Source organism: Athene cunicularia (genome assembly GCF_003259725.1).
Source record: "Athene cunicularia isolate RWA chromosome 2 unlocalized genomic scaffold, athCun1 chr2_part1, whole genome shotgun sequence".
Taxonomy (NCBI): domain Eukaryota; kingdom Metazoa; phylum Chordata; class Aves; order Strigiformes; family Strigidae; genus Athene; species Athene cunicularia.
This window is the reverse complement of record NW_020799095.1, coordinates 2326375-2336426: the sequence shown is the minus strand read 5'-3', so window position 1 is coordinate 2336426 and position 10052 is coordinate 2326375. Positions and strand designations below refer to the sequence as shown.

At 42.3% G+C, this 10052-nt stretch overlaps 1 protein-coding gene across 2 annotated transcripts in view; it reads left to right on the top strand.

Annotated features, from left to right (window-relative positions):
- Positions 1-293: 293 nt before the first annotated feature.
- MYL3 (myosin light chain 3) overlaps positions 294-10052 on the top strand; it is a 36454-nt gene continuing 26695 nt past the window's right edge. The window contains exon 1 of one of the 2 annotated variants that reach the window (XM_026842392.1): positions 294-516. In XM_026842392.1, coding sequence (XP_026698193.1) covers positions 394-516 — 123 coding nt within the window. In that variant the 5' untranslated portion in view covers positions 294-393. The remainder of the gene's footprint in view (positions 517-10052) is intronic. The other variant, XM_026842391.1, reaches the window with a different exon arrangement.

The window sequence follows — 10052 nt, the reverse complement described above, 5'->3', positions numbered from 1 at the left end:
GGACAAAAACCTCTCAGTGGGACCTGGGTCGTAAGCCAACTTCCCCCATGTACACGCATGTACACACACACACACACACCAAAAATGTTTGACCCAGGGCCAGCCTCCATCCTAAAACCCCCAAATTCTTTTTCCATTTAAGTGCTAATTCATGACAATGCCGTATATGATGGCTCTAAAATAGCCCTGTAAATGTCCTCTCCTTTTATAGCACTGGCCCTATTGTAAGCTCTGGCATGTGACAGGTCTGAGAGTGACACAATGTGTGACTTCAAGAGACTGGACAGGGATAAAGACCTGTGTGCGCTGGTGATCTATTCTGCAGCAGCCACCTCTTTCCTGTCTGTCTGTCTCCTTCTCTCCCTTTCTAAAGCAGCCCACCAGCAAACCAACATGCCTCCAAAGAAGCCTGAACCTAAGAAGGCCGAACCTAAGAAGGAGGAACCCAAACCAGCACCTAAACCAGCAGAACCAGAACCCAAAAAAGAAGTTGAATTTAACCCAGCTTCTATCAAAGTATGTATCTTTTAACCTGGCATGGGAGGAAGCAGGCTGTTGGAGCTTGGGTTCATGGTGGGTTTGGTGGGGGTGGTGTATTCAATGCTGTGAGATGACATTGTCCAAAAGCAGCTCTTGGTTTTAAGCAGAAAGTGAGCAGCAAAGGCAATTGCCAAAGGTAGAGTAAGAGTGGGAGCAAAGTCACTGGGGGAGTCTGCTAAACAGAGAAACTAAAAGCTGAATCTTATTTTATCTGAGGACGTTCAGCCCTGTTTGTGCTGTTTTATCCCTAAAATAGCAAATTTGATTGCATGCAAGACTCACTGACCTCAGTGGGAAACTTATTGCTCTTCCGCAGGCAATGATGGAGGTAGATGCCGGGAAGTTTAGATTGTACTTGGGGCTGACCACTGACTAACCAACGGCCAAGGCTAGATTGCAGGCTTGGAGTGGGCTTGGACTATGGATTGAATTCATTTCTCACTGCCTAGAATGCATCACTTAGGTAGACATCACCAGATTGGGACTTCCTTAAAGGGAGCCAGTGATGCCTCCCGCGGTTTTCCAGAAAAAGCCCAACTGAATGGCAAAGAAACTGTGTGCTTGTGTGTGTGTGTGTGTGTGTGTTTTGGAAGGCAGAGAGAAACTTGGGCAAAAATCCAGATTTCCTGCATGACTTGCTGCTTTCAGGTTCTGCTCCAAGGATTCCTCCAAAGGGCATGAGACTTCCTTCTTCTCCTTCTCCTTCTCCTTCTCCTTCTCCTTCTCCTTCTCCTTCTCCTTCTCCTTCTCCTTCTCCTTCTCCTTCTCCTTCTCCTTCTCCTTCTCCTTCTCCTTCTCCTTCTCCTTCTCCTTCTCCTTCTCCTTCTCCTTCTCCTTCTCCTTCTCCTTCTCCTTCTCCTTCTCCTTCTCCTTCTCCTTCTCCTTCTCCTTCTCCTTCTCCTTCTCCTTCTCCTTCTCCTTCTCCTTCTCCTTCTCCTTCTCCTTCTCCTTCTCCTTCTCCTTCTCCTTCTCCTTCTCCTTCTCCTTCTCCTTCTCCTTCTCCTTCTCCTTCTCCTTCTCCTTCTCCTTCTCCTTCTCCTTCTCCTTCTCCTTCTCCTTCTCCTTCTCCTTCTCCTTCTCCTTCTCCTTCTCCTTCTCCTTCTCCTTCTCCTTCTCCTTCTCCTTCTCCTTCTCCTTCTCCTTCTCCTTCTCCTTCTCCTTCTCCTTCTCCTTCTCCTTCTCCTTCTCCTTCTCCTTCTCCTTCTCCTTCTCCTTCTCCTTCTCCTTCTCCTTCTCCTTCTCCTTCTCCTTCTCCTTCTCCTTCTCCTTCTCCTTCTCCTTCTCCTTCTCCTTCTCCTTCTCCTTCTCCTTCTCCTTCTCCTTCTCCTTCTCCTTCTCCTCCTCCTCCTCCTCCTCCTTTTCTCCTTCAGAAGTCTCTGCTGGAAAGAGTCACTGCTGATCTCAGCAGCATTTGCTGAAGTCTTGCTCAAATGTGTAAGGACAAGATTATATTTCCAAGGTCATTTCAGAAATAAGTTTTGAGAGAATTTGGGGTCACTAATCCTCAGCTGCCTAACTGGCAACACATTGCCCTTTCAGTGAACTACTCCATTGTTAGGAAACTGCCAATGTTTAGGGAACACTCAGAGTTTTAAAGCCGTGAAGTAGATAATTCAGGTGAAATTATGCTGGAGATGTTGCTTCCCTCCAAAATGCTTTTTCCATGGGAATCGACCCTTCAGCAGATATTTGAGAGTGACTCTCTTATTTCAAAAGAAATTTCTCTCAGAGAGTGATAAGGAGAAGAAATTTATAGATGCCTATGGAAATGAACATGAAATGGACTGTCAAAGAGTGATCTCCTGACTTATAAAACTGCAATAAGCAAATAAAGATCTAAAAATGAGTAGTTCCTCTTTGCTCCGTCTGCAATGTCAGAGACTCCTGCGTGCATCTTTAGGAATATCTTTCCCATAGTGTTTGCACAGTAAGTACCTCATGACAGGTAGACACTGCAAGACATAGCAAGATTTCTTTTCAAGGTATTGTCTTCTGGGAATTGTCCTTTGGGAAAAGGTGTTGCCCTCAGGGAAAAGAAGAAGAGCTTTGCATCATCTCACAGGTTATTTTCTTATGGGGATTTGGACCATCCAGCAGCTGGGTGTCAATCAGCATTATTTTGTTGATTAGTTTAAAGCAGTGAGATTCTTTCCTGTTTCTTACAAGGAACTGAGAAACCAACAGGGGAGTCCTGGTGGTCACCTGTGTTTAAGGTGAACCAGAGGACAGGAAACAAGACTGGATAATGCCAAAGAAGAAAACAGACAGAGTTCACTGCCATCCATGGAGCTGAGATGAGGGATGAATGTCTCAGGGATCCTCTCTTGTTAGCTAAAAAAATGTAGTTTCTCCCTCAGGGAAACACAGAAGCTATGTGAGACAGGGAATATGTTACTCTGTCACTTCAGCATGCCTCCTGAGTGCACCACAACAGGTCTCATGGTTGGCTTGTAAATCGTGTGCTGCTGAAACCTTTTATTTCTTGCACACGGGAATGACTCTTGCATCTGGGGATTTCTAACAGAGGCAGTACTGAAAGTGCATTTGTCTTACCTTGAATCATAAACACCTTGCAATTCTTGTTGTTTAAACACCGGTGAAAAAAAGCGCAATCATTTGTAACTATATCAAGAAAAAGTCAAATTACAAGGAATTCAGTTTTGAGCTAGCTTTTAAGGTAATGGCATCAGAGATATTGCTGTGGCTCTGAGAAGAACTTCCACCATGACCTTGGGCAAGCGGTACGTGGTGGGATCCAGCTCCCTGCTAGCATCTCTGTACTTAAAATTCCTGCACTGTGAAAAGAGGAGGAGATAATTGCCATAACTTCTCTCTGAGGGCACAGAGAGCTTCAGCCAGGATACTGTGACATTGTGATAATGTTCAGCTGGGATACTGTGACACTGCGGTATGAAGGGCAGCTAAGTCCAGTGGGGAGATGAGTCGTAATTTAGAAATACAAATCCCTAACTGATACCTCCCAAAAAATATACATGCATCATTGTAGCCAAGACAGATTCAGGATCATCAAATACTTTTTAATCCAAACAGGATTTGAAACCAACTTATTTCTGCTTTTTTTTTTTTTTTGAGTTTACTGACAGCACACTTCTTTATGCAAATTCTTTTTTTTTTTTCCCTCCAACACAATTTGCACTTATGGACTCTAACGTTTTTTTAAAGTGCTAAAAAACATGTCTTAAGTTTCTAAAAAATAAGTAAACCCAGTACTCCTGTGATAACATCTCTTAATCTTTGCAGAGACTATTCCATTATCTACTATACAGAAAACTGGACTAGGCAAAGTGCTGGTAGATGTTTGGGTCTGTTTGTTTGCTGCTTTTTTTTTTTTTTCCCAAAAGGGGAGATGATATTCTCTAGAGAAGTTTTCTGGGAATTTTTGAATTAAATGTTTTTAATCAAAAAATGCTTTTGTCAAAATTGAAACTATTTGTGTACAGGGGCTGGGTCTGGCAAAGACACTGCTTCCTGCTTCATAAACCTAGCTCTGGTGGAGCTCAGGCCATCTGGTGTAGATCAGAATACCTCCCTAGATCATTGTACAACATTTTTAAAAAATACTTTAATGAGTTTTGAAATTCTCCAAACATCCCATTTCTGCATTCCAGGATGAAACTGGCTGGATCTTGTTTTCATGCAGAAGACAATCGGTAGTTAAAAAAAAAAAAAAAAAGGCGAGAAAAACAACCTCATATCAAAACAAAATGTTAAAAAATATCAAGATGCATCTTTTGATGGGAATGTCTCAAACTGTTAATATTAATTTTCAAACCTTATTGTGCAATTTTGTATTTGGAATTTTTAAACACTTTTTTTTTTTTTTTTTTTAGACACTAAAAAGTCTCAAAAGTAAAATATTTATATGGTAAAGTACTTCTTGTTTCAATTTTCCTGACTGTTATAGTCTGCTGTCATGATAATGGTCTAAGAGCCTTATTTTACACTCCAGAATCATATTAGATTTTCTTATTGTCTTTCTCTTGCTGTTTCATGGTTGTGGTCTGTATTGGGTGCCTATTGGGTACCAGTTACAGTGGCCTAAATGTTAGATACGTCCCCTCAAGTAAATGCAGTTATTCTAAAGTTTTAATGTTACTTACATACACATGTGAGTATAGGATTTGACTTAATACTTAGAAATTTTCAAAATAGATTGTGATCGATCAAATGTTGTTTGCAACTTACAAAAAAGAGGGTTTGGGTTTTTTTGTTTCTTTGTTTTTCTGTAACAGTTTGACTGAGTCCATGAGGAAGTCTACTTTTAAGTGTTTCTCTAGAATGGTCCTATCCTGAAAAGATTTTGTAGCAATATATCTAATTTTCCATATATCCGATTAATTCCCACCTGAATTCTGTCTTTTAGCAGTGGGCACATTTTGCCAGAAATACATCCTGTTCTCCTGAAAAATAGTAATGCTGATACAAAACAGGATAAAATTGGTATTGTTATGGAAATGGGATTGGCTCATCATTGGAAAGCTGATCATTGATCTGAAACAGATCATCTATAATCAGCAAAGAGAAACTCTCTAGAGGCTTGTCCCTTGCCGTAATGCTAAACACCTATATTGGGAGGGACTGAATCATCCTTGGGAGATGCAGTTTATAGAGAGAGATGAAACAGGTATTTGGGAGTCAACATTTCAGCAGCTAAAATTAGCTGAGATGATGTGTGCTCAAATTCCAGTGAGTCCTGGGTGCAAAAAGGCCATGCAGAGACAGCTGGCCTATGTGAAGATGTGGAAGGGACATGACTTACTATATAAAGTTATCCTTAATAACCACATTTTCCCTTGTCATCACTCGATAAGCTCATTGTAGCAGCAAGCAGTAATACAGGTGCCTGGGGGGAAAAAAAAAAATAAAAATAAATCATTGTTTATTTTTGTGGACTACCGTGATCTTGAAGCCATGGGAAATCTGTGTTCCCTGAAAAGCCCTGCAGGGTTCTAAACATCTGCAGGGATACTTAAAAAATAAAGACTTCTTCCCTTTTTTCTGCAAGAAAACATGTAAGAGCATCAGGGATGGAAGCAGACATGAGAGAAATACGCAGGCGTTGTGCAGCACCAGTAAAGATGAGATCTTGCTGGACTTACCTGTGGATCTCTGAAGCACGGAGCATGCTGCAGTGCGATAGCAGGGATGCAGATGTTCGGGGATGCATGCGTGAGCCTCCACTACAGCGTGCAGAGGGGCTGAGTAGAGGTCGAGGTGGCTGCAGTCTGGGGGAAGGGAAGCAAATGTCTCTTGGGAGACATGAATTGATTTTCATGGGGGGAAAAACTCATTCAACAACAAATGCCTTGCTAGGTGGAATTGTCAGAGCAGTGTTTGGTGCCTTGCTGAAGAATTTTTTGTGGGGCTGAAGTGACTGAAATGATTATTTTGAGGTGACTTTGGATGTGGGAGATATGTATATGAGTTAATAGTGGACATACCTGTGAGAACAGCTTAGATGGGGGAATGAAAAATAAACAGGAGTTACTTTGTGGATAAAAAGGATTTTTTTTTGGGGGGGGAGGGTGTTAAATGTGTTGCATTAGTGTGCATGAGAGAAAAAAAGTGCTCCATTAAACATGTGGCTACATTAAAGAAATGCAGTTAATGGGAGGAATGCATGTGTGTACTAGAGAGGGTGATGCACCTTTGTGTGTGAAGAGGTACATGTGTGAGACAGAGGTTTTGTGGTCATGTTTTTGAGGAGTTTGTGTGTGCAGTCAGTAGCCATGGGGTGTGTGCCCTGATTTCTTGAAGTTTTGTAGCTACATGGGAGGTTTTGAATGTATCTCTAATTCAGAGAGAGGAATTTAGCTGCATCCCCGACCTCTGTAAGAAGAGGTGGGGAGTGTATAGGGGTGAAAGGTTTTGTAAGCAAAAAGGCTTCTTTATGAATATGAAAGCTGAGATGCTGCCCCACTTGAAAGAGATTCTGAGTGTGCAAAAGTAGTATTTTTATCTGGATGTGTGAGGAAACCAGCCTATGAACTCATGGGCACACATCTCTTCTGGCCTAAGATGCTCAACAGCAGGTGACCTTGTAGCTGGCTGGTGACAGGAGGATAAGGTCGTCTGCAACATAAACCCACAGAAAGCATGATACAACAGAAGTTTCTTAGGAAAGAGGGGGACTTTTCTTGCCTGAAAAAGTATTTTGCTGGGCTAAGGTTAGGACATCCCAGTGTGGGCATGATTGGAATCTCAGCATATTGAAGAACACCCTCTCTGTGGTACAGCGAAAACAGGAGCAGGTTTCTTCAAAGCTATTCAACAATCTCTTTGACCCTTGCTTTACACCAGAAGAGCACAGTTCTATGTCAACAGTGCATGGGGTAGAAGCTGTCCCCAAGCTGCCCACACAGGGCAGCACAATACTCAGTGTGAGGACACTTTGTGTGAGTCTCTGAGTGAGCTGGTACATACTAAGGGCATCCAAAATACAAATTGCTTGTCTGATACAGAAGAAAGCCTTTCTGGGTATCCCATGTGGTGGGGGGGGGGGGGGGGGGGGGATATGCAGGTCTTTGCCCGCTATGAAACTTGTCAGGACGTTAGATCTCCAATAGCTGGGCCACGCCTTCCCTGAGAATGATGTGGGAACACTTTACACGTGTCTACCTGAGCCTCCAAGATCAGGCAACAAGACAGCTGAAGGTGGCCACCATATGCATTCAACCTCCCAACACCCTCTTATCTTTCTCTCTCCAACCTATTTTTTCCCTTGGTTTCCTTCCTTTCAGGTGCTACATATCCCCATGGTCATCACCGTTACTATTATTGGCCCACAGTCCATCTCAGTAGAAATACTTTTAGAGAGCAATTTCCCTTCTGTGCTCACATATTTGAAGGTTTCTGAAGTGGGCAGACACCTGCCAGGCTAAACCCAGCCCATGCTGGGCCTCTTTCTCTCTCAGTGGCTTCTTCCTGAGCCTTTCAAGCACAGAGAAATTTAAGTAGTGAGTCTTGATGAGGCCCCAGGCAAAAACAACTGAAAGTTTAGCAAAGAGACCCCATTGCAAGCTCCTGGGAGTCAGTAGGAAATTTTTCCTTTTGCATTTTATAGTATTTACCTCTGAGTCACTGTTCCTGCTATGGACCAGTGCTCTGACGAGGTGTGAGAACTTCTGTAAGCTGATTGTGGTTTATTTTTAATTTAGTGAGCGACAAATGCCTCTTAGGTGTATGCTCAAAAATTGCATTGACTGGCAAAATATCTTCAGATGCATAGAAAGAACTCCCTTTTCAGCACAGTAATGGGACAAACTCCTGTAGCTCCAGAGATTTCAGATGCCATCTGTCTTAAATACCAGATATCTTTCTTAGTATGGGATGTATCTTTATTTGAAAGCGGAAAAAGCCCAGCCTGACTTCTAGGGGAGGGACCTAGATATTTAGCTTAGATGAGGTGGCTATCTCAGCTGGTTATAGTGAAGAAAAACAAGCTCCACTGTGAAACCTTTGGCTGCACAAATTTGAGTTATTATCTCAAGCACAGGCTCTTAGTTGACTACCCAGATAAATGCATAAAGTCCCTGGAGGTTTGGATTGCATTATTCAAAGTTTCCACAACTAATTAACAGTGTGACCCACTGCCCTCTTGCACTAGAATGCTAACAAACCAAAGTTCCCTGATACCCTTGGGTTGGGCACAAGAGAAGAACCGTAAAAGAGTAAAATGGGAAAAATTCCATTCAGTTGGAATAATCAGAATATCCAGGGTCCTCTGCCCTGCTCAGCCTACACCAAATAGAAATATGAGGATGAGTGAAGAAGACCAAAGGCTCCTCCATGATGTATTGGCATTTCATGTCACTGAGTGTGGTGAGTACTTGTTTTAGAGAGCTTAAGGCTGTTTAATCATCTAATTGGACATCTCATATGCAGATTTTTACCCATGTGAGCTCTACTGAGCCCAAAGATTAGGGAAAAGCATTTGGGGCCCAATGACAGAAAAGAAAGATAAAATTGGGCTTCACCTGCTGTATTTCAGGCATCTACAAGTTAGATATTCAAGACTGAGCTCATCTTTTCAAGATCCCATTACAGCCGCTAAATAGAAAGAGGTCCTTTCAGAAGTTCATTCATTTCGCCCAAAGATGAGCATCTAAGATAGACTGAATAAAGCAGTGGTAGAGAAGAGGGCTCACTGAAGTATAGGCACACTTGAGCCATGATCTGGATGCAGTGAAGAGCCCTGACAGCTCTTTTTGTTTTCTCCAGATAATGAGAACTGCAAATACTTGGTGCTCACCAGTAGAACACTGCCAGAGCTGGACTGTGCTTGGATTCAAGCCAGTAAAACTATCTGGTTTGTACGGTGCTGTACAGATCCACTGGTTTGGATTTCTACCAGTGTGGGGACTTTTTCACAGTATGAATATTGGCTGCTAAATGTCAGCTGTTCTGCCTAAGGCCCTACTGTAAAAGAAACGATGGACCTACTCCAAAATCCTGGCTCTGGGCTGACCACAGAGGAGAACAGATCTGCAGCATCCCAAACCTGAGCAATCTCTACCACGTCTTAAAGAAAATCCTGCATCCATCACCCACATAAAGCTGAGGGGGAATCCAAATTCAGTAGTCTGTCATCCTTCCTAGGATAAACTTGACTTGAGGATTTCAGGTCTTCTGGATGGACCCTAGAGAAAAGCATAATTAAAACGCCATGCTGCCATAGCACTCTTCTGAAGGCAGCTCTGCTCCTTTATTCTCTCCTTTATTTATCACGCTCCATGTCAGCCTGGAAGCACAGGATCTTCCCAGCTAGGCTGGCCATTGTGTAGCAGCTTTTAATAACGGAGAGAGCACCTTTGTCCCTCCTGTCCCTTCCTTCGGAGGGGATGGCCCCAGGTTGACATGAATTTGGAAGCTTGCTTGACAGAAATGAATCAGTGACTGAAAGTGTAGAGGGTATCTCAACATTAAGGAACAACCTGTAGCCTTCACCCAGTGAAATGTTTCATCAGAAGAAGGGATGTGGGATGGATGGCTGGGGCAACACCAAAGCAGTGATCCCTAAGAGGTGCAGGCCAGGATGAGGAATGGCAAAGAAATATGAAAATGTTGAGAAAGCATGCATTAAAACACAGCAAAAGGGTTTCTTTGTGGTATATTCCACTGATTCTTAGGGCCAAAAACCAAATAGTACTGGAAATCAAAAAAGCTTTCCAGATGAATTTTCTAGTCCAATGAAAAGTCTGGCTATCTTTGTATATCTCTCTTGTTCACAGAGCTGGGTGACATTCCTCGTAAAAATACTTTTTGGGGAGATTTGAAAAGTGCAGTCTGATGGTACCGGAATGTTTTGCAAATACACACAGATTTTGTGAAGAGATTTAAAAAAAAAAAATATCTGAAAAGGGTAAAGAAAATTACCAGTTTCAAATTTTGAATTAATTCTGTGTTTAGATTTTTTTTTTTTTTTTTGCTCTGAAGAAACCATTAATTTTGGAGGGTTCTTTCCTTATATATATATATATATATATATATAT